This window comes from Brachyhypopomus gauderio, unplaced genomic scaffold (assembly GCF_052324685.1).
Source record: "Brachyhypopomus gauderio isolate BG-103 unplaced genomic scaffold, BGAUD_0.2 sc63, whole genome shotgun sequence".
NCBI lineage: Eukaryota > Metazoa > Chordata > Actinopteri > Gymnotiformes > Hypopomidae > Brachyhypopomus > Brachyhypopomus gauderio.
This window is the reverse complement of record NW_027506884.1, coordinates 1867509-1890959: the sequence shown is the minus strand read 5'-3', so window position 1 is coordinate 1890959 and position 23451 is coordinate 1867509. Positions and strand designations below refer to the sequence as shown.

Below are 23451 nucleotides of genomic sequence, written 5' to 3'. Positions count from 1 at the left end.
TCTCTCTCTCTCCTCTCTCTCCCTTTCTCTTTCTCTATCTCTCTCCCTCTTCCCTCTCTCTCTTTTCTCTCTCCTCCCTCTCTCCCTCCCCTCCCCCTTTCCTCCCTCTCTCTCTCTTTCTCTCTCTTTTATCCATCTTGCCATTTTCACTCGCTCACACACATCCAGCCTTTTTCCTCCTCCACTCTTTACCTTTACATCCACCTCTCCTCACACACCCTCTCAGCTTCCCTCGTACACACACACATCCTACACACATTCTCTCCTCTCTCTCTCTCTCTCTCTCTCTCTCTCTCTCTCTCTCTCTCTCTCTCTCTCTCTTTCTCTCCCATTCCCCCCAACACTCATACATATCACCACCATCATTTGTATCCGTGCATCAGTCTGTCTCTCCTTCAAACACACACACACACACACACACACTCACCCGCGCTCTCTCACCGTTCCTGTCTTCCCTCACACACCTTCATGTCGACTGGCAGCCAAGGGCAGAAACCTCTCTCCTCGTGTCCTGCAGCCCGGCCATTGTGTGCGCATGCTTCTACTCTCAGCTGCTGGAGGAAGGCGGTGAGGCCATGGAGCACAGCCACATCTTCCCCGCACTCTCCCCCAACGCCAGCGCCTGGAGCCCGGAGCTGCCGCAGCCCGACAGCCCCCGGGGCTGCCCTCTAGGACCCCTGCCCATTATCTACTACAGCACCTTGCTCTGTCTCGGCCTGCCCGGTAAGATTCCCACTGGGGAGTGCTGGTGTCTGTGTTTGTGCTTGATTGCTTCTGGACACATATGGAGATGTGTGTGTGTTTGTGTGTGCACTGCATGTTGCTTTGCTAAGACTGTTACTGATTGTAGATCCACTGTTGATCATTTATGGTGACCTTGTAATATGTATTATGCATCTGTTTGTGTATGATTACAGCACATTTGTCTTTTTGAAGAGCATTGGTGGTTGGAGTTTTCCTTTCATCAATAGTGTAATAACTTCAATGTGTGGTTGTGTTGCTGAGATTGACCCCTACCTATAGGTATTATTTATGAAGCCGACAAATAGCTTTGAGTGTGAGTGACCGACCTCTGGCAGAAACTTTTACTCAGGTTCTGTCAGTCAGTGACGGACCATTTCTTTATGTGTCACCTACAAAGAGATTTATTTGAACATTCAGTATCACTCATACTCAGTACGGCATAGTCTGGACTAGGGGAAGAGGAGAGAGGGACAACCGCTCGTGGAGGGACAGATCAGGAGGGACAGATCAGGAGGGACAGGTCAGGAGGGACAGGTCAGGAGGGACAGATCAGGAGGGACAGATCAGGAGGGACAAGTCAGGAGGGACAGGTCAGGAGGGACAGGTCAGGAGGGACAGATCAGGAGGGACAGATCAGGAGGGACAAGTCAGGAGGGACAGATCAGGAGGGACAGGTCAGGAGGGACAGGTCAGAAGACATGCCCTTGAGGCAGGAACCGAGCTACCTAATTCACACGTCTTCGTGTTCTTTGTGATATGGCCATAAATCCATCACCATCACTTATGCATAATAGCTCCTCTCTGCAGTACAGAAATGTCCCCGTACAGTATTGTGTTTCTACAGTATCGTCCCTCTACAGTACAGTAATTGTCAGTTTGTCTCAGTTCTTGACCTCTTCTGTCTTCTGTGACATGTTTGCTACGCTCCATATAATAGTAGTTTTTTGTGGACGTTGGTTTCAAGGTTTAAATGTCAAATTGATCTTAAAAAATGAACAGGAAAAAAATGTTAACTGAGCCAGCATGCTGTGTAGTGAAGTACAATCTGGCACTTAGATTGCATCCTAATTGTCAATTCAGTGTGAGAGACAAATGGTTGTGATTATCAATGCATCAGACACCTGTCTGCATTAGCATAAATTAGATGTTAGATATATTTTAGATATATAGCATTTTTTATTTAATAGATTGTATGGTAGAGTAATTACACATTATTGCATTATTAAGCACGTCGTATATTTTGTGTGTGTACTTTGGAGAAATCCTGCATATGTGTCACATCAATCTTATGTGAAGAACCCCAGCGGGACTGTGTGTCTGGCTGCTTTAACATTGTACCGTATACCTGCACTAGAGACAGAGTCTTTCAAAACTGTTTCTGTACTAAGTATTGCTTTTCATATTGATACATAGTAGTTCAATCACAAATGTATTAATGATTATATCTGTATAGACATAGACAGACAATAGATAAACAAATATAATCCTGTACAGGACGCAGTGAACACACATATGGTTCTACACCTCCTTTTCCAAAAACATATTTTTTCAAAATTGCATTGACAGCAATATAGGGTGCAGAGTTTTGGTTATGAATTGAGTAAAGGAAGTGTGGTAGCTCCTGCATTCTGATTAGTGTTTCTGAATTAAAGCGAGGCAAGATATTGCAAAGCCCTTAATCCTATCCTTTAACACTTCAGTGCCATGGCTGTTACTTTGTTGACCTGCAATGCCTCGCTCTTGCTTTGAAGAATATTTAAATGCGTGTACTCTCGATTCATTTGGCCCATACAAAATACCCAGCTGTCCTGGTTAATCATTTGCATATTTGAATATTTTGGTAGCCGGGCACTTTGTTTCATCTTAGATTATCAATTACTTGACAACTGTTTTGGATATTAACATTGTGCCGATGCTTTCTGAGAATACTGGCACAATTTTGCCTGGCTATTGAAAGCTAAGCTAAGGTACATGTAAATATAAATATTACATAATTATCATCATGCCACAATGCCCATATAAGGATGTATCATCTCATGGTCTGTGTGTGGAGGAGATGGTAAAAGGAGAAAGATGAGGAAACGCAGAGCGGGATTAATAATAGCTTCAGTGAAGTGACACCTCTGAGCTCAGAGAGAGGAAGCAGGCGACACAGCTAAAACGAATTGCCACCTTTTTAATTAATCGTTCACTCGTAATAGGCTAGCACATCACACGGCCATGTTGTGTTTGGCTGTGGAGGTTCAGAGGGAGAGTGAGAAAGCAGGAGGCAGACATTACATTTACATCTGATAGCATCCGTGTGATTCAAGTCACACAAAAGCCTGTCCACTAATTACAGTTACAGGGCTAAAAGATATATAAAGATATATAAAATATATATTGTGCTTTTTTCTGTATGTAGTAGAGCACGTGAAGTATGAAGCAAACCACTGAAAGATGTAATTTGATAATAACTGAAAGAATCACAATTAGGTGATAAATATTTTGATCTGTTTCATCAATGGTTTACTGCATTCACTTTGTAAAAGCATTGCTTAGAGGCAGACCCTTTTTTGTACTAGCTATAATGTGGCTATGGCCGATAAAAACATATAGATAAATGTCTCCAAATGTAGCTGGAAGAATCTGATTTCATCGGCTGTATGGATGGTGGACGTTATGTCAAGGCTAGAGAGAGAGGAGTATTCAAGGAGGGGCTCCTCAGTGACTGGCCCTGATAGAAGGTCACACATCCACATTAATGCCCCTTTCTACAGCCCAATGCTACCCGGGTGTCACACACCACTTAATGAAGAGATGGGCTCATTGATTTTTCATTTAGTTCATTGATCTGATGTCCCCCAACCAAGGCTTACTGTTCACATGTGTGCGCATGTATCTGTTTGTGTGTGTGTGTGTGTGTGTGTGTGTGTGTATGACTTTCATTAGTTTTTTTATTTTGAATAAGTCGGCTTGGACATAGAATGATCTCCCTCTCAACCAAAATGAATCGATAACATTTACACTCTGTACTTCTTCATTTCCGCCATGTTAGAGTCGATCCATGTGCATGAGTTGTGTTTCTGAGTCAGAGTTTCTGTCTCTCTGTGAAGACTAAGGAGAAATAATGCCAATCACAGCACAAGAGGCTGTGACCTTTAAAGTTACCTTTGAAATTCTAAACACCCAGACCCCACCAACCCCTCCTACATGGCCCCCCCACCCCACCAACCCCTCCTACATGGCCCCCCCACCCCACCAACCCCTCCTACATGGCCCCCCCACACCACCAACCCCTCCTACATGGCCCCCCCCACCCCACCAACCCCTCCTACATGGCCCCCCCACACCACCAACCCCTCCTACATGGCCCCCCCACCCCACCAACCCCTCCTACATGGCCCCCCCACCCCACCAACCCCTCCTACATGGCCCCCCCACACCACCAACCCCTCCTACATGGCCCCCCCCACCCCACCAACCCCTCCTACATGGCCCCCCCACACCACCAACCCCTCCTACATGGCCCCCCCACCCCACCAACCCCTCCTACATGGCCCCCCCCACCCCACCAACCCCTCCTACATGCCCCCTCCCTCACCTTCACATCCCACCAACCCTTCCTACCTCACCCCCACCTCACACATTCGCATTCCCCACCAACCCCTCCTAACCCCACAGACCCCTCCATCACCCCCCTCCATCACCCCCCTCCATCACCCCCCTCCATCACCTCTTCCATCTCTCCTTTTTCCATTGAATTCCTCTCCTCTTTCATGCACCAAATCCTTGGTTATGATCATTACGAGGTCACCCTCAGATATGCAGCTCCAATCCAATTTCCTCCAGATGGAGAGAATAGAAACTTTCTGTTTTTTCTCTCTCATTTTCTAGTAGGAAAATAAGAGCAGCTCCTTGAAAGAATGATAACAGGATGTGACTGCAGTTTTGAAGACCCATGAAAAAACTTTTAATTTTCATGACCTGTTAGCTATTTATATGTTAGAATAGTTACAGTGTGTGCATTTTGAAAAACATAATACAACAAAAAAATGGCCAAGATCAAAATAAACGATCATTCTTTCTAAGGGTAAAGTTCACAAACACTGTCTTTAAGGGTACATTTTAAATTCCCTGCTATTCTGGTTTCTCTGCAATCAGGAAGAAAAATCAATTTATGGGTGGCGCAGAAGCAGCTCTGCCTCTCTGCTCCTTCCACTTCGCAGTTTCCAGAAGACTCTCACGCCGATGCAACAGCAGGTGTGTGCGTGGTGGCTGGGATCAGTTGTGAGAGGCAAGGAACAAGTGATGCCTGAAATAGTCCCACAACAGCAGAGTTCCAGTCCAGCCATAACACAACCCCTACACGCGAGCCCATACTGTGCAGTGCAGGAAGTGCACCCTGGCTTAGATACGGGCAGCTGGCAGGGCCAGCCATGCAGAAGACAGACACAGCCTTTAGCAGACGATCAGAGGCTCTGTGGCACAGGACGGGGGAGCCAAGAGACAGAACACACAGGAGCAGGGACAGTAGATCACCGCTCGTCAGCTTTGAACAGGTCTTGGTTCTGCGAAATCCTCGATGAAAGATGGTTCCGGCTGTGGTTCTGACTGATCCGGTGTGCTCGCCGTCGTCCGGGGGATTTCCTTCTTCTAGCAAGTGACAGTATCAGCTGTCCCACAGGAAATCAGAAAGGACATGCTTTAGGGATGGGGTCGGTACCAAACACCTCCACCACCACGTGCCCCTGAGACCAGGAATACCTTCAGAATCTCCCACCACCCTCCGCTCCATCAGCTCATTAGTCAGCACACAGAGCCGGGGGCCACGGGTCACGTAAGGGGCTGTCAATGGGGTTTTATTCGCAGCTTCCCCTTGGGCTTTCCTTGACATTCTTGCTGTATGCTGGTCTCCACTCTGATGTACAGCTTTTACAGAGCCAACCTGCAGATCAGAAGGAAACAAGAGAATCCACCCACACCAGCCCCTGAAGCTGCTCTTGATACCTGTGTTCTGTGTCCTGTGTTCTGTGGCCTGTGCTCATGTGTTCTGTGTTCATGCGTCCTGTGTTCATCCTGTGTTCATGCATTCATGTGTTTTGTGTTTATGTATCTGCTGTGTGAGTGGACAACTGGCACAATGGCAGTCTTAAATGTTAAGCTGGTTTGCTTAATATTTCATTTAATTACTAGTAGTCTACAAAATGTAAATTTTATCGTTATCATTAAATCTTGAACCCTCTGCATGGTAAAAGTCTAATGCAGCTTTGATCCCGCATCAGTACATACTGTAGCTCTGAGCCCAAAACTCTTGAGATTAAGGGCTTTTTCTCACCCATTCCATTCAAATCTCCTGAGAAATAACTAGACATCATTTTTGTGTGACTGATCAATTTACAAGTTCTTAAACTGTTTAGCTTTTCTCACATTTGTTGCACAAGTGAAATATACCTTTTCCCATCATTCAAATATGCATTCATTAAATTTATTAAGAGAGACCTCAGATGTTGTAATCTCATGTAAAAGATTAGATGATTTGTTGTAAGAGAAGAGTTGTAAGGTTCTGGGCAGCTGTCTGGGATGACATTTAAACACTTGTAAAAATCATTTTTGCAAAGTGTTCTCGCAGTTGACAACTCTTTCTTTGTGTAATTGTTAACAGAAGATTAGTAATTTCTGAAGCAATCAAAGAAAAAAAGACCCAAATTCCATCAGCAGTTATTAAAAGAACAGAAGGCCTATCAACAAAACAAAGACAAACTGCAAAAATGAGATATACCTGCTGAGATCAGCTGCAATCAGTTGTAGTTTGAAGAGGTTCAGTGTTGAGCTACACTATGTGTTTCTGATTAACATATTGCCAGGGTGAGGTAGGAGACACAGTACGTGTTTTGAAAATGTGAATGTGGATTTTGGTTCCACTACAAATGTTTATTTTAACAGTGTGAAATCTACTTATTATTTCAATGGCACAACACAGTCATGTTTTTGATCAACATTATTAAGGTGATTACACATGATCCAGTGTAGTTTATTCATGAGAGACTCATTACCCTTCTGTGTTGGATTTTGAAAATAGATCTTCCAGGCAATTAAAAATAAATTAACCAAGTAAATAAATAATTAAACAGGAGAGACATAATCCAGCCTAAACTAATTTGACTGCACTTGCCCCAGGCTAAGAGAGCATAACTAGTACAAGTTAACAATATTTACAACAATCATGTTTGCATAGTAGAATTTTGGTCCTACAAATGTGCTTTGCAAAATGCTGGAAGCTATGATTAAACTATAGCTAACTAGAATCTATGGCTAACTAGAATCTATGGCTAACTAGAAACTATAGCTATCTAGCCTGAGATGTGTTTCTGTATTGTAGTCCCACTGATTCAGTACTCTGAAAGTTCAAAGGTGAGTTTGAAAATTTGAGTTCAACTTTGAAAATTATGTTAGATTATCATCTTTAATACAGCACATTTTATTGTTAGGTGCTTTGGATAATCCAAACATTTCTACAAAAACTCCAACATTATGTAGATGTAGATAAATATTACATAATCATAAAACTGTCACTATTGGCTCACACAAATATTTATCATTTATTCATTTATAATCTGCTTATTGAACTTTTATTATTTCAGTGAGATTTGTACAATTCAGTACATGTGATTTCTGCAGGCATAAAATAATAGGCCTACACACAAATAAAGAAAATACAAAAGTGATGCCCAACTTTAGTCTTAACTACTCATACCTTTTCACACAGTTTAATTATGCAAATAGTTGTGAATTCAGGATGCTGTTCCCACACTCTCAAATACGTTCCCACCGATCCAGAGCACTATGTGGATGATTTTTCTTCAATTTAAGGTGAGCGTGAAGGTCAAGGCATTTGGGTCGGCACTCTACTTATTTGTCAAACAGCTTTTACACAGCCTGGAGGGGTCTGGGTTGTTGAAAAAAATCCTTGTAGTACTTGATGGTTTTTGCAACTCAACTTGAAGAAGTCTTTAAGGTTCTCAAAAGTTTCCAGACTGAAAGGATTTCTCAAAGGAATGATGGACAGGTAGTTTGTTTTTATTTAAGCATGTGAAAACCTTCTGCACTGTGTAAACTCCCAGATAAGAATATTCACATAGGAGCTGTTAGATATGAATTAAAATTTTCACATTCAGATTTCTCATGTCATTTGGAGACAATCTAGTTCCACACAAAAAATGGCTAAATGAAATAAGGGTGCAAATTGGACCAAACATTTGCTAATTTACAACATATCCAGAACATGTGTTAAAATTGATATATTGCACAGTGATAGCAGGTGTCTGCAGTATTAGGACATTTACCTTTTATCTGGCTGTGTACAAATCAATTCTGTCACACACATTATTGCATAAGCACAAGAGTAGGTCACTTTCAAAACTCTTTGGGGATTTCCTTTCTATATACTGTAGATGTAATGTGGCCTTATCTACTGATATGTTGGACAAGAAGAGTGGGAGACATTTGGTAAATATTAAAAAATCTCAGAAGTATATTCGTATTCAAAGTTTTTACTGCCATTGGTAGAGGCAGATAGGACCATCTATTGAGATCAGATATCACAGATCTGATCTGAGTTATCAAAATTCTTTATATGAAGCATTGGAAAGGGAGTCTACAATATTAATATCAAATATTGAAAACCTGTTTAAGGACATGGACAACTGGCCTTATTTCCTTTGCTAAGAAGTGAGAAACATTCACTCTTGCATTCACTTTTGCTAAAATTCAGTTTATGTCCAGTGAATGAAGCAGACTATTCAAGCTCGTATGCTATATCATGGGTCATGGGTCGGTGGTGTGGTGTTCCTCTGAGATAAATCTCCATCCTCGGCAGTCCCAAGTCAGATGTTACTTATCAAAACTGCTTTCTCTCTTGAGTTGCCTTTTCATGTCTGAGCAGGTGAAAGCAAACCAGCAAGTCCCCAACTCAGCACTGCAGGGTTCACACACGTGAAGACGAACAGCCCCTGGTGACCCACTCACTCCTGTTCTAGTTCTGGGTTCACACGTGAAGACGAACAGCCCCTAGTGCCCCACTCACTCCTGTTCTAGTTCTGGGTTCACACGTGAAGACGAACAGCCCCTAGTGCCCCACTCACTCCTGTTCTAGTGCTGGGTTCACACACGTGAAGACGAACAGCCCCTAGTGACCCACTCACTCCTCTTCTAGTTCTGGGTTCACACACGTGAAGACGAACAGCCCCTAGTGCCCCACTCACTCCTGTTCTAGTTCTGGGTTCACAAACGTGAAGACGAACAGCCCCTAGTGACCCACTCACTCCTGTTCTAGTTCTGGGTTCACACACGTGAAGACGAACAGCCCCTAGTGACCCACTCACTCCTGTTCTAGTTCTGGGTTCACACACGTGAAGACGAACAGCCCCTAGTGACCCACTCACTCCTGTTCTAGTTCTGGGTTCACACACGTGAAGACGAACAGCCCCTAGTGACCCACTCACTCCTGTTCTAGTTCTGGGTTCACACACGTGAAGACGAACAGCCCCTAGTGACCCACTCACTCCTGTTCTAGTTCTGGGTTCACACACGTGAAGACGAACAGCCCCTAGTGACCCACTCACTCCTGTTCTAGTTCTGGGTTCACACGTGAAGACGAACAGCCCCTAGTGACCCACTCACTCCTGTTCTAGTTCTGGGTTCACACACGTGAAGACGAACAGCCCCTAGTGACCCACTCACTCCTGTTCTAGTTCTGGGTTCACACACGTGAAGACGAACAGCCCCTAGTGACCCACTCACTCCTGTTCTAGTTCTGGGTTCACACACGTGAAGACGAACAGCCCCTAGTGACCCACTCACTCCTGTTCTAGTTCTGGGTTCACACACGTGAAGACGAACAGCCCCTAGTGACCCACTCACTCCTGTTCTAGTTCTGGGTTCACACACGTGAAGACGAACAGCCCCTAGTGACCCACTCACTCCTGTTCTAGTTCTGGGTTCACACACGTGAAGACGAACAGCCCCTAGTGCCCCACTCACTCCTGTTCTAGTTCTGGGTTCACACACGTGAAGACGAACAGCCCCTAGTGACCCACTCACTCCTGTTCTAGTTCTGGGTTCACACGTGAAGACGAACAGCCCCTAGTGACCCACTCACTCCTGTTCTAGTTCTGGGTTCACACACGTGAAGACGAACAGCCCCTAGTGACCCACTCACTCCTGTTCTAGTGCTGGGTTCACACGTGAAGACGAACAGCCCCTAGTGACCCACTCACTCCTCTTCTAGTTCTGGGTTCACACACGTGAAGACGAACAGCCCCTAGTGCCCCACTCACTCCTGTTCTAGTTCTGGGTTCACACACGTGAAGACGAACAGCCCCTAGTGACCCACTCACTCCTGTTCTAGTTCTGGGTTCACACACGTGAAGACGAACAGCCCCTAGTGACCCACTCACTCCTGTTCTAGTTCTGGGTTCACACACGTGAAGACGAACAGCCCCTAGTGACCCACTCACTCCTGTTCTAGTTCTGGGTTCACACACGTGAAGACGAACAGCCCCTAGTGACCCACTCACTCCTGTTCTAGTTCTGGGTTCACACACGTGAAGACGAACAGCCCCTAGTGACCCACTCACTCCTCTTCTAGTTCTGGGTTCACACACGTGAAGACGAACAGCCCCTAGTGCCCCACTCACTCCTCTTCTAGTTCTGGGTTCACACACGTGAAGACGAACAGCCCCTAGTGACCCACTCACTCCTGTTCTAGTTCTGGGTTCACACACGTGAAGACGAACAGCCCCTAGTGACCCACTCACTCCTGTTCTAGTTCTGGGTTCACACACGTGAAGACGAACAGCCCCTAGTGACCCACTCACTCCTGTTCTAGTTCTGGGTTCACACACGTGAAGACGAACAGCCCCTAGTGACCCACTCACTCCTGTTCTAGTTCTGGGTTCACACACGTGAAGACGAACAGCCCCTAGTGACCCACTCACTCCTGTTCTAGTTCTGGGTTCACACACGTGAAGACGAACAGCCCCTAGTGACCCACTCACTCCTGTTCTAGTTCTGGGTTCACACGTGAAGACGAACAGCCCCTAGTGACCCACTCACTCCTGTTCTAGTTCTGGGTTCACACACGTGAAGACGAACAGCCCCTAGTGACCCACTCACTCCTGTTCTAGTTCTGGGTTCACACACGTGAAGACGAACAGCCCCTAGTGCCCCACTCACTCCTCTTCTAGTTCTGGGTTCACACACGTGAAGACGAACAGCCCCTAGTGACCCACTCACTCCTGTTCTAGTTCTGGGTTCACACACGTGAAGACGAACAGCCCCTAGTGCCCCACTCACTCCTGTTCTAGTTCTGGGTTCACACACGTGAAGACGAACAGCCCCTAGTGACCCACTCACTCCTGTTCTAGTTCTGGGTTCACACACGTGAAGACGAACAGCCCCTAGTGACCCACTCACTCCTGTTCTAGTTCTGGGTTCACACACGTGAAGACGAACAGCCCCTAGTGACCCACTCACTCCTGTTCTAGTTCTGGGTTCACACACGTGAAGACGAACAGCCCCTAGTGACCCACTCACTCCTGTTCTAGTTCTGGGTTCACACACGTGAAGACGAACAGCCCCTAGTGACCCACTCACTCCTGTTCTAGTTCTGGGTTCACACACGTGAAGACGAACAGCCCCTAGTGACCCACTCACTCCTGTTCTAGTTCTACTTGACTGATGCAGCAGGATGGGATTCTTGCACAGACGCGTGCCAATCAAGTGTGCTTATTAGAATATTAGGACCAAACCCACACAGTCCTTAGATAGATCAGCAAATCCAGATGGTTTTATATGTATTTTCTTTCTTTTTCTATTTAAACGTTGGTTGCTTAATACAAAGCTCAAGTTTTTGTTGTACAAACAATACTAGCATTTTACACAATGTTCCCTTGAAACTGTTATCGGAAAATGCAGAAACACCCACAAATATACTCCACTTTGTTCTAGAATCAATTAGTACTATGTGAAATATTACAGTGGCTGCAGGGTAAAGCAATCACTGATGCTGCTGGCAATATTCTTATTAAACATTAAAGAACACGAATGAGCGGTGAACATATATAATAGAACAGTGGTTGATATGTGAATGCTGAGATTTCAGGTTTGACCTGTATAATGACTACCTGCATGATGTTAGGCTTTTCTGTCTTTCTTGAGAAAACGTCCTTAGTAATAATCTGCTTCATTGCTCAGTTCAGCCGCCAGCTGACTCTAATGTCTTTCTAAATGCGTGCAGTATTTTTATGCCTCATGGGAGTCTGTTGTATTAGGTTATGCAACCAACCTTTTCTCAGTTTATGTACACAGTTTACGCCACCCCCAACACACACAGTCACAAAACCCATTGAAATTATTTTTTTTACCTCTATACACCTGATTCTCTCATTTGGAATCTAAATTCATAATTCATATGCATGCACACCTGTGATCCTGCATAACATGCGGACACAGAAACACGAGCTCACGAAAGCAAAGCAACGTGATAGAAATGGGTGGCTCTCATTTTCAGGCACTGGCAAAGATGAGTCAATTAAAATGAACGGGCCATGCAGGAGAGGCCTGCCAGACACCAGGCAAACTGCAGCCCTATTGTGGGCCACTTTGGTTGGTCTAAATAAGCAAAGTCACAGCAGGGAATCAGGGCTGGAATAATGTTGAGAGAGGGAGAAAGCTAGAAAACACGCTCTCTCTGAAATAGCCCCGTCTGCTCGAGGAGTGTGCGGAGTAGAGGACAAAAGGAAAGAGGGAAAGGAAATAAAGATGTGAACAAGAGTATTACAAAAGAAAAGTGATGGGGTGTGAAAAGAGAGAGAGAGAGAGCCCAGAGAAACAGATGGAGCTTGCAGGAAAGAAAGATAGATAAAGAAGGGGTGGAAGGACAGATTTGATACAGAAGCTGAGCGGAGAGGAGAGTCGTGAAGAGTAAATCAAGGAAAAACAAAACCTAAGAAAGATAGAAGTATAAATGTGTAGGACAAAGAGAAGGGAAAGTAAAGAATCAGGCAACATGCATTGTTAATGCATTGTAATGCATTGTAATGCATTGTTAATACATTGTAATGCATTGTAATGCATTGTTAATACATTGTAATGCATTGTTAATACATTGTAATGCATTGTCATTCTGATGTAGCCAGGGGCTCTCAACAGCTGAGGCTTAGAGACACACTTTGATACACATGGTTAGAATGTTACATTACACATTCAAAGGCAGGAGCACAGTGTATATCAGCGTCTCACTAGGTAGGGATCTCCGCATAGAGAGGTTAAATATTCTACAATAAAACTGGATGATTATTATTTATATTAGAACATCAGAATCAGAATATAAATCCAAAATTCAAAAAACTTTTCAAATGCTTTAGTATGTTTTACATGAATCTTGCAATGGATTTTTTTATGTTCAGTCTTACAGTACTCCACAATGATTTTAGTTTGTAAAAAAAAATGTTTTTTGAAAATATCACATTTACATAAGTATTCATACCCTTAATAATGACACTTGCAAATGAGCTCTTGTGTATCCAACTTCTACCAGTGGAGTTGAAAGAGTCCTCCAACATCAATGGAGTCCACCTGTACCTAAATGATATGACTGGACATAATTAGTACATGCACACACATGTCCTTGAGCAAGGCACCTAACCCCAACTGCTCCCCGGGTGCCGGGCTAGGGGTGCCCACCGCTCTGGGCACGTGTGATCCACAGCCCCCTAGTAATCACTAGTGTGTGTGTGTGTGTGTGTGTGTGTGTGTGTGTGTGTGTGTGTGTGTGTGTGTGTGTGTGTGTGTGTGTGTGTGTGTGTGTGTGTGTGTGTGTTCTAACTGCACAGATGGGTAAAAAGTGGAGAACAAATTTCAATAACGGTGAAAAAATCACAATTGACAATTATGGCACATTTACATTTTTACTATTTAAGGTCTTGCAGTTGATGGTGTATGTCAGGGTGAAGATTAAGCCTCAAGAGTGAGACTAAGGTCAACCTCACTAAGGTCAGCCTCTCAGTTCCACAGACCTGCGGCGGGGGTCTGGTGAAAGATACACCAATATCACTGTGGCGGTGAACGTGCCCAGGAACACAGCTGTCTGCATGATTATTCAGTCAAAGAAGTTGGGAACAATCAACTGTCTTTCTAGATCTGTCCAATGAGGTCAATTGAGTATATGGAGACAAAGGACCTTGGTCTGACAGATGAACATGAACTCAGTGGCCCCATCCACAGTTCCACTGTGGAGATGGGAAACCCTTACTGAAGGACCACCGTCAATGCTGCCATCTGCCATCCAGGTCTTGTTAAAGGCAGACAGAAGCCATTTCTCACTAAAATGTTAGAACCTGATTGGAATTTGCAAAAAGGTACCCAAGCACTAGGCAAGCTCACCTGGTCAGACAGAGCGATCCTTGGTGAAAAACATTGAGTGGGAGATTGGATAGAGACTAGATTTTGTTTCATTTTTTGACCGTAGCATATATACTGTAAACTGATGTGTAAATTACAGATGACAAAGGACCAAAATGTAGTGGAGCATACGGTGATTACTGGTGGTGGTACATCGTGACACACCCTGCATGCTGTCTAGTAACGTGCTGTCTAGTAACGTACTGACTTCTCCTCCTCCTTCTGCATTGACCTTGAAGATGTACTCATGAAGATTCTCTCCAGCCTCAATTTGAAATATTCTCTATACAGATGTGTTAGAAACACTTTACACAGTAAAGCATTACCAAAGCTCTATAAATGTAACACATAGGGTGTAAAGAAGTATATAGTGCTGAAATACATCACTCTAGAGTCCTGCACGGGTCCGTTGGTGCAGGACTCTACATCACTAGCCATACATACATATTTCAAGCACTAATCCTTCACATTCACAAGTTCCTTTCTAACTAACATGGATGACTTGCTCCGTTCTTGCATTTTTGCATCAGTGGTTTCAGTACTAATTTGAATGATTCTTTAAAATTTGCCCCGGTCTCCAAAAGTTCTCTTCTGTAAGCAGATTGTACTGTTAGCTGTTATCATGCTTATCAGTGTGGTGACTTGCTCTCAGAATAGCCACCATTTGCCTCTGTTTAGTTGTGGACTCAAACTCAACGTCCGGTTCACAAGAATATATAATACCATGTATAAAGTACAATACTTCCCTGATTGGCTGAAATCCTGGTGGCTCAGTGAACAGTCGCACATTTGGTTGTTCTTGTTGCCTAGCTATCCTTGGTGAGTTGTCATGGCGAATCACAGCACCCTTATTACCACCAGCTGTCTTCCTCTTCCTGTCTGACCTCTCTGCTGAGATCACTGGTGCTTAGATCTTCCTCTTCCAGATCTTCATATAATCACTGTGGCCCTATTACTCATCCCTAAGTCCTAATTGGTGTGTGAACAAAGTGCTGTTTCGTTTTTACACCTTAGACATTATTGTGGTAATTGGAATGAACTCAGTTAACCATTTTTCGCACTAGCGTTTTTCTAAATGAGCAGAGTGAGTAAGCTCTGTTTTATGGGAGATTGTATGTGGAGTTTTTCATAGAACATTTACCAAATCTGCAACATAAAACCAGCAAAGTAGAAATTCGTCCATGAAAAAGCTATTTGGTTCATAGAACCTTTTTTTGTTTCTGTGAAAAACTGCTGTGTGATTCTGTTACGTGTTAACATATACTTTAGCATTCATGCACTTCTGCACCTTTGGTGCTGTCTCTTAGTCTCTTAGAGACCCTGTAGCAAACACCCTGTGTTATTCCACAAACACAAGGTGTTTGTGACAGATGCACACAGACTGAATGAGAATCTCTGGAGGGCAGAGTATTCTGTATCATTTCTGAGCTTTATTTGTGTGTTTTTGCCACTGAATGATATGAGAAAGAACACAGCCCATTACAAACACCGTACAAAGCACATCCCTGTTTCGTTTATGATTGTGTCCGACAGGATATACAGTGTCATCTCTGTATATTCCTCTCTGCACTTCATTCTGTGTGCATTTGAATGTCTGCTTATATAAACGTGTGTGTTTGGCATGGCTGGCACTGTGAGTCTTTATCTGGAGCGTGCTTTGTAATTTCTGATCAGCTGACACACTGGTGCTGTGAAGTGTAACGCTCCAGACTCCCTGCTGTCATATTTAATCTAATTTCATATCTATTATCCAATGAGTTGACCAGGGAACAGAGGGACGTCACCTCGATTCAGTTCAGAATTGTAGACAAACACAGACTCATGCGAACTGCTTTGATGTTTTTTGGGCATTTCTGTTCAGTTTACCGACGTTCAGTTTGATAATACCGAACATGGAGATTATTACAAAAGTGGTGAATATTCCTGAGGGGCTGCGACACATATGTGAGAGACACATATATTATTTATATATATTTAGGTATATTATCATGACTTGAAGCTGACATATATTTCATGACACATTGATTATGATTTACAAATATGTTTCGATGAGTAATTCATTAAATAAAAAAACATTGATTTGAAGATTTGTGGGCAGGAGAACTGACAATAATAAAAAATTAACCCTAATGATTTTTTTTTTACAATCTATCTTGATGCAAGTTTGATAGAATATTTTATGAAGCAAGAGAAAACTCAACTTTGCCTGAAGCAGAAGGGTTTTTTTTCTGTTAGTAATCATACCATCTGGGTACAAAATTCCCCACTGTGCCAGTGGCAGGTAGCTTAGCTGAAATAATGCTGGTCCCATTTAGCCCGTGCTCTCTTTCCCCCAGTACGGCTCACTCTGATTGTTGTTTCTGTCTCCTACACATGTGGTCTTCCGAGCTGTGCAGGTCTGAGCTGACAGTGGGAGGGGTGAGGGGGGGTGAGGGAGGGTCACGCTCTGTCTGATTTTCTGGGCCACACTGACACAGCTCCGGGAGATTGCGGTAACCATCCTTGCGAGCAGCCCATTGTTCCCCAGTCGCCGCTGTGTGTTCACGTGTATTCGAAATAACAAGTGGGAGAAAGCCAGGGGCAGGAGCACAGGTGGAGGGAGGTGGAGGGAGGTGGGGAGGCGTGAAGCCCACAGGCGGTGGGATGGAAGGGCCTCTGCACCTCCTGCCGGAAGGTGAACCAGAAACGGTCAGAAATCACAAACCGTTTGTTTTGTTACATGTTAACAACATATGGTGCATAACTTCACACACCGTCCCTCTGTGGAAGTCTGGTCGCTTCCTTTCTGCAGACTTACTTTTTACCTTTACATTATGTTGCATTAATTCTACTGAAAGATTTGTGGAGGTTTCTTTACTTGTAGCTAAAACTGTAAGTGTTCAATTAAAGACAAGCAAAACTGCATTTGTCACTTCAATGTACTCATATGTTTTTGCATAGAAACCCTTCTGATAACCTCTATAATGCAATAATGCTATTCATTCTAATATTCCTCAATGGATATTTATTATGATAGGGGCACCTACTCATGTATGTGTGCTTCTGGGTATTGGGTTTCCTGTGATATGAAGTTTAAATGTATTCAATGGACAACCTTTGTCCAGTGTTTTTTTCACCAAACTGTAGTTGTCCAGTGGTTAAAAACACTACTAGTTATTCAGTAACTTTACATTCAGTTAGTCATAATCAACTCCACCCTTTTCTCAGAATAATGGTGACTTATTCTCAATCTCTCTCTTCCTCTCAGCCCTTTCATTTCTGCTGCCGCTCACGTCAACATTCTCCCATGATCCTCCTGTGTTTATTTCTTTCTTTCGTCCTCCCCAGCAAACATCCTCACCGTCATCATCCTGTCCCAGTTGGTGCTACGCCGTCAGAAGTCGTCCTACAACTATCTCCTGGCTCTGGCGGTGGCCGACATCCTGGTCCTCCTGCTGATCGTGTTTGTGGACTTCCTCCTGGAGGACTTCATCCTCGGGACGCCTCTGCCACCCTCCCTGAACAAGACGGTGCAAGTACTGGAGTTCTCCTCCATCCACACCTCCATCTGGATCACGGTTCCCCTGACGGTAGACCGCTACATCGCGGTGTGTCACCCTCTGCGCTACCACAGCGTCTCCTACCCCGCTCGCACCCGCCGCGTCATCCTGGCCGTCTACACGGGCTGCCTGCTCTCCAGCGCCCCGTACTACTGGTGGCCCGACCTGTGGCACGGCCTCCCCGGGGCGAGCGGAGGGGGCGGGGGTAACGCGGGGCAGCACGTCCTGGTGTGGGCCCACTGCGCCACGGTCTACCTCCTGCCCTGCTCCGTCTTCTTCTCGCTCAACACCGTCATCGTGCGCAAGCTCCGTCGCAGACGCAGCTGCTTCCGTCTGCGCGGTTACTCCACGGGGAAGACCACCGCCATCCTGCTGGTCATCACCTCCGTCTTCGCCGTGCTCTGGGCCCCCCGCACCGTCATGATCCTCTACCACCTGTACACGGCGCAGCCGACCCAGCCCGGACCCGCCCGGGCGCTCCACCTCGTCACCGACGTGGCCAACATGCTGGCGCTGCTCAACACCGGCGTCAACTTCTTCCTGTACTGCTTCATCAGCAAGCGCTTCCGGGTCATGGCGGCCACCGTGCTCAAGTCCTTTTTCCGCTGTAAGAAGCAGCCGCCTCCCTTCTACGCCAGCCACAACTTCTCCATTACCAGTAGCCCCTGGATCTCCCCAGCCAACTCCCACTGCATAAAGATGCTTGTGTACCAGTACGATAAGAATGGCAAACCAGTCTGCATATCATCCTGAGCACAGACGGTAGCTACTGAAAAAGCTGCACTTAACGGTTTGTCCAAACAGCTCAAGTCAGCAAAGGAGCATGTCAAACAGGCCTAAAGTATGACTGGTTTAGAAAAGATGGCTTTAAAATGGCTATTGAGAGAGGGTTGAGGTTTGATCCACAGCACTTTTAATTGTTGAACTCAAAAATGGGTTTAATAACTTTTGATGAAGCTGTCACTTACAGTAAACATGCCAGCAGGATATTAATGCAAAAAAAAGGATTCAGCTTCAAAAAATTTAGTAAACTGTTGAATGTCCCGATGTGAAACTGAATCAGAAGACACACTGACTGATGGACTTGGTGTTCAAGCACTATTCTCTTTGATGTGTTATATGTGATTCATCTGAAAAACAACCTTTAGAACTGAACCTTTAGAACTGAACCTTTAGAATAGAACTTTGTTTTAAGAGTTCTTAAAGATGTTTCAGATTGGTATTCTAGCCAATATGGATATTCATTATTCAGTATTTTAAATAATTCTCCATCACAGATACAAGGCCTTTTGTTAGATATTGATTTTTATTGCCAGTATTAATGCAAAATGAATGTATTTATACTTATGTAGAGGCCTCGTGATTTGAAACAAACACACTGACACTTTTTGATGTATTGGTGCAACAACCACTTGGTATTTTAATTGTTTTCCATTTTAAAAGTATGTGATCTGGTGCCACGTACCATAATTCTATGGCTTTTGCAAAAAATGAAGTTTAGAGGTGAGCCTCAGGTATTATGTGCATGTAGAATCTCTTTTCTACGTACACATATACATCACAGCCTTTGCAACCTTGAAGGCAAAGTGTGTTGTGCCTGTCTCCGTCTCTGAGGTGAACTCATAGACCTCGCAGGACTGAAGAGTTCAGTGGTCTGAGGTGAACACGTTTCTATTCTTTTCTTTCTTTCCAAAAAACAACAAATATATAATAACTTGTTGATGGATATTACCCAAGTATCAAATATGAAATGCGCAACATTTTGTGTGTATTTGTTGTCTTACATATGAATGTGCTATTAAATGACTGTTTAGGTTATGGTTAAATATATAAAGAAACAAAAAAACTTATTTAGGGCTATAAGATTAACTTAATTTTTAAGACAAGGTTTCCGGTATATATCAGGTATGTACCTGATGGCAGTTAATTCTGACATCATCAGTAAGCAAAGGCAGCCAACCAAAGTTACATTGTAATATTTCTTCTGCTGCCTGTCAATATAATAGACTGGCAGTCTAGTGAACACCCACCAGTGAATTTAGTCAACTGTAATGACTCTTTGGCATGTGTGTTTAACTGCTTCTTTCTGCAACAGCTTTGTTATGAAACTGAAATGGCCATGTTCAATGTGCTCATTTAAGAATGTCAGATTTGACAAACAAATCTTATGATCATAATTATAAGTATAATTGAAAAAGACTTATTTGCACACAGAACCTTTACTCACTGTACATGACAAAGAATGACCAGAGTGCATAGATCCTTAACCACCATGACACAATGATTGCTGTATTAGACTTAAACAACTCTTATACACACATTGTGTCATTTTAAAGCCATTTCCCATGAACTTTGAATGTAAGGATATATACAAATATATCATTTTCTTTATTGCTTTTTTCCATGTATTTATGAATACATGTGTCTTTGAGGACCAATCAAATGTCGATGACACTGTCTTTGTTCTAAAATATCAGTGTAATATTTTAAAGAACTATAAAGAACTATTTTTAAGTTTAAAAGTATTTTAAGAAACAATCAATTATGAGGACGGTAAACTGAAACAGTAGAAGTCGTGATAGTTTTAGAAGTGCTGAAAGTGATCTGGAGGTGTAGTGCAGGCAAATTCCTAGACTGAGTAATGGGCCGGGTTAAAAGTCCCCAGGATACACTTTGAGATTAGGGAGCTTCCTGTGCTAAACAAAGCACACCATACCTAGCTAGGTGTGTTACAAACTGTCACAGCAAACATTATTGTGTGCAAGGAAACACATAGCCAGTCTCTCTCACTGTAGCCAGCTGCCTGTATGAGGTGATTATAATGTGTTATAAATTTGCAGTCTTAGCCAAGGCTTTTGCTGTTTTTTGTAAAGTTTAAAAACGTATGTCCAGGTTTTATTACTCTTACTCCATCGCTAAGACTGACTAAATCACCTAAATCATATACATCCACACTAATGAAATTTAAACGCTACAAATTATTAGCCAAAGGTGCTTGAACCACGATACCCGAATGACTATGACTTACTTTTGAGCAACGACTTTTTCCCTTCTGTTTTAGCAGGTGATCCGAGCAAACTAGAAACAAATGTAGGTATTTATACAAAAGAAAGTGTAGAATATGTTTATGGTGGAGATACTGTCAATATGAAATATTTTGAACTTGATGGTATGCCTCTTTTGACGTGTTTCTTCTTGGATGACCTAGACCGCTTACTTAAGAGCTGAAACTAGAGGTTTTATTATAAATTTTCCGTCTGTCGTTATATGTCAGTATACTTTAGTCTTGAAAGGCAGCAGCAGGTTTTCCAGTCTGATTATGTTGAGTAAAGGACAGCTGCCACTCTGGAGCTCTAACCCGTCCCCCCAATAATTGTGAGACAGTCTGGACATCTACAATCACAGTGTGCACACACAGTATGATTTCCACCAATAGACACTCAGCCATGATGCGTATAGTCAATATCAGTCTCTTCACTCTGGTAGACGAATCAATAATCTGTAATCTATAATCACATGAAAGGTTTTCCACTAGCCTTTAACAAATGATTACGCAAGCCATCATAAAACTGCTGTGTGTGGCCAACCTTGCCAGCAGACAAGAGGAATGAGATAGAAATGACGGTGCAGATGAATAATGCCACAGGTTTGCCTCCACCAACGTAGTGCTTTAGATTTCATATGGAGGCAAGCAGGGAAGTTGGCCATGCACACTGGCTCCAAATTCTCCATCTCCATCCCTTCAAATGATGATGTAGCTGACAGGTGATGTAGTTTATGTTACTCTCTTTGTATGTTTTGACTTTCAAACATATAACATTGTATATAAACTATCACTGCTAAAGACGTCATATGAGCTCTTTAATGTTGAAGACATTTGATATGTGTACCAATTATATATCTGTGAACATCATTTTCTCCGGTATGGGACATTTTTTCTATATTAAAGATCCTTTTATTATTTTTAATGAAGATGATTGTTCATGTAATTTCATCTATTTATGTCAATGTAGCTATGGAATATGGCATGTGGAATTATTTTGCCTTATAAAAATTTCTTAAATAAGAAAGATCAGTGTAATGATACTAATTTACCTAAACTCTTGAAATGTTTGCATGAGAAGTGCTTATTTAACTAATTAAATTAATTGAAATTAATGAATCAGTAGTGACTACTTGATTCATTATTTAACACAGTGGTTCCCAAACTTTTTCTGCCGTGCCCCCCTTTAGTATAGTAGATGAGAATATTTTTGCGCCCCCCCCCTCCCCCTCCATATTGACTAGGGATGCACCGATTCACGTTTTTCACTTCCGATACCGATTCAGATATCTGAGGCTTCGTATCGGCCGATACTGATCCGATACCCAGTGGCAGACTTAGCAATTTGGGGGCTCAAGGCGAATTTTGCTATGGGGCCCATCAACATTAATATTCGAGAAATAAGTCTGCTAATCAGGGGACCTTTACAGTGAGCTGCAGTGGGAGGGGCCCAAGGCAGTTGCCTAGCCACGCCTCTATGCAAAGACCGCCTCTGCCGATACCGATCTGATAGAGTAAAACTGTGCTGAATCGACTTAAAGCATTTTTTTTTAAAACACAGACATACTGAATTACAAGTTTATTGAAAACTCTGCACCAGTATAGCACACTTAAACACACATAAAACATGTAAAAACAACACAACTTGCATTTGTTCAGTCAGTGCAATTATGAATATAACATTGAATGTAAAATAAATAATACCAAAGAACCTGAAACTTATAAAAACAATAGGTTCACAACTTTGGTCAAACATGAAAAAAATAAACTGCAAGAAACCTTTTAAATGGTTCAAGAATTCTAAATATAATTTAAAATAAATAAGGAGATGAAATAAGAGAAACAGCAATACATATGCGGCTAGTTTGCAAGCGCAGACATCACGCAGAGCACAAAGCATGTAACGGCCAGAAATATGTGTACTGTCTCTTTAAGGGAGCGAGTTGAGCGCGCGTATGGAATATTGTTTTTTTAGCTTTCTGCCGTAAACCGAGTCAGACCACTGCTATTTAATTTATTTCTGTAAGTAACGCATTCAATGAGCTTTGGACAACTCACCAGTTCATGTATGAACAGTGAAGTATTGCTGGAGCCCAGGTTTATTTTGGACAACCAGCAAATAAACGGACTAAGTGGAATACCACCAGTGCGAGTACGAGTCAGTGATTCACCTCTCCTCTGTGTGCTTCGTGTTTCATCTTTTTTTTTCGCCTGTTAACTGTCCAAGTTCACTTCTATCCGGGACAGAGTGGATATTTAAGGTTGAACTAACTCCGAAAAGCGTTACAAGCATAGAATTAGACTGAATAGATCTGTTTTTATGGATCGGTCACATTGTCCCCGATACCCGATCTAGAATTTTTTCAGATATTAATATCGGAATCGGTGCATCCCTAAATTGACACATGTGCACGTTTTACTTTCAAGCTCCGCCCCCCCCCCCCCCCTGCAATAGCTCCGTGCCCCACCTAGGGGGCGCGCCCCCCACTTTGAGAACCACTGATTTAACATAAGTCCACACCAGCTCTGCTCATAGAGATTTACCTCCTTGTCGAGTTTACTTATTCTACTAATATAACACCCTGGCCAAAATACATTTATACTCTGTAAATTTTTACTAAAAAGTTTAAATTCAGATCATGACTGAAAATTGTGATTTCACTTCATGCAGAAATATTAAGA

At 43.1% G+C, this 23451-nt stretch overlaps 1 protein-coding gene across 1 annotated transcript; it reads left to right on the top strand.

Annotated features, from left to right (window-relative positions):
- Window positions 1–159: 159 nt before the first annotated feature.
- Window positions 160–23195, top strand: gpr139 (G protein-coupled receptor 139). Its single transcript, XM_076988597.1, has 2 exons — window positions 160–723; window positions 17515–23195. Exons 1-2 carry the CDS (start codon window positions 576–578, stop codon window positions 18477–18479), a joined length of 1113 nt encoding a protein of 370 aa, XP_076844712.1. The 5' UTR covers window positions 160–575; the 3' UTR covers window positions 18480–23195.
- Window positions 23196–23451: the final 256 nt, after the last annotated feature.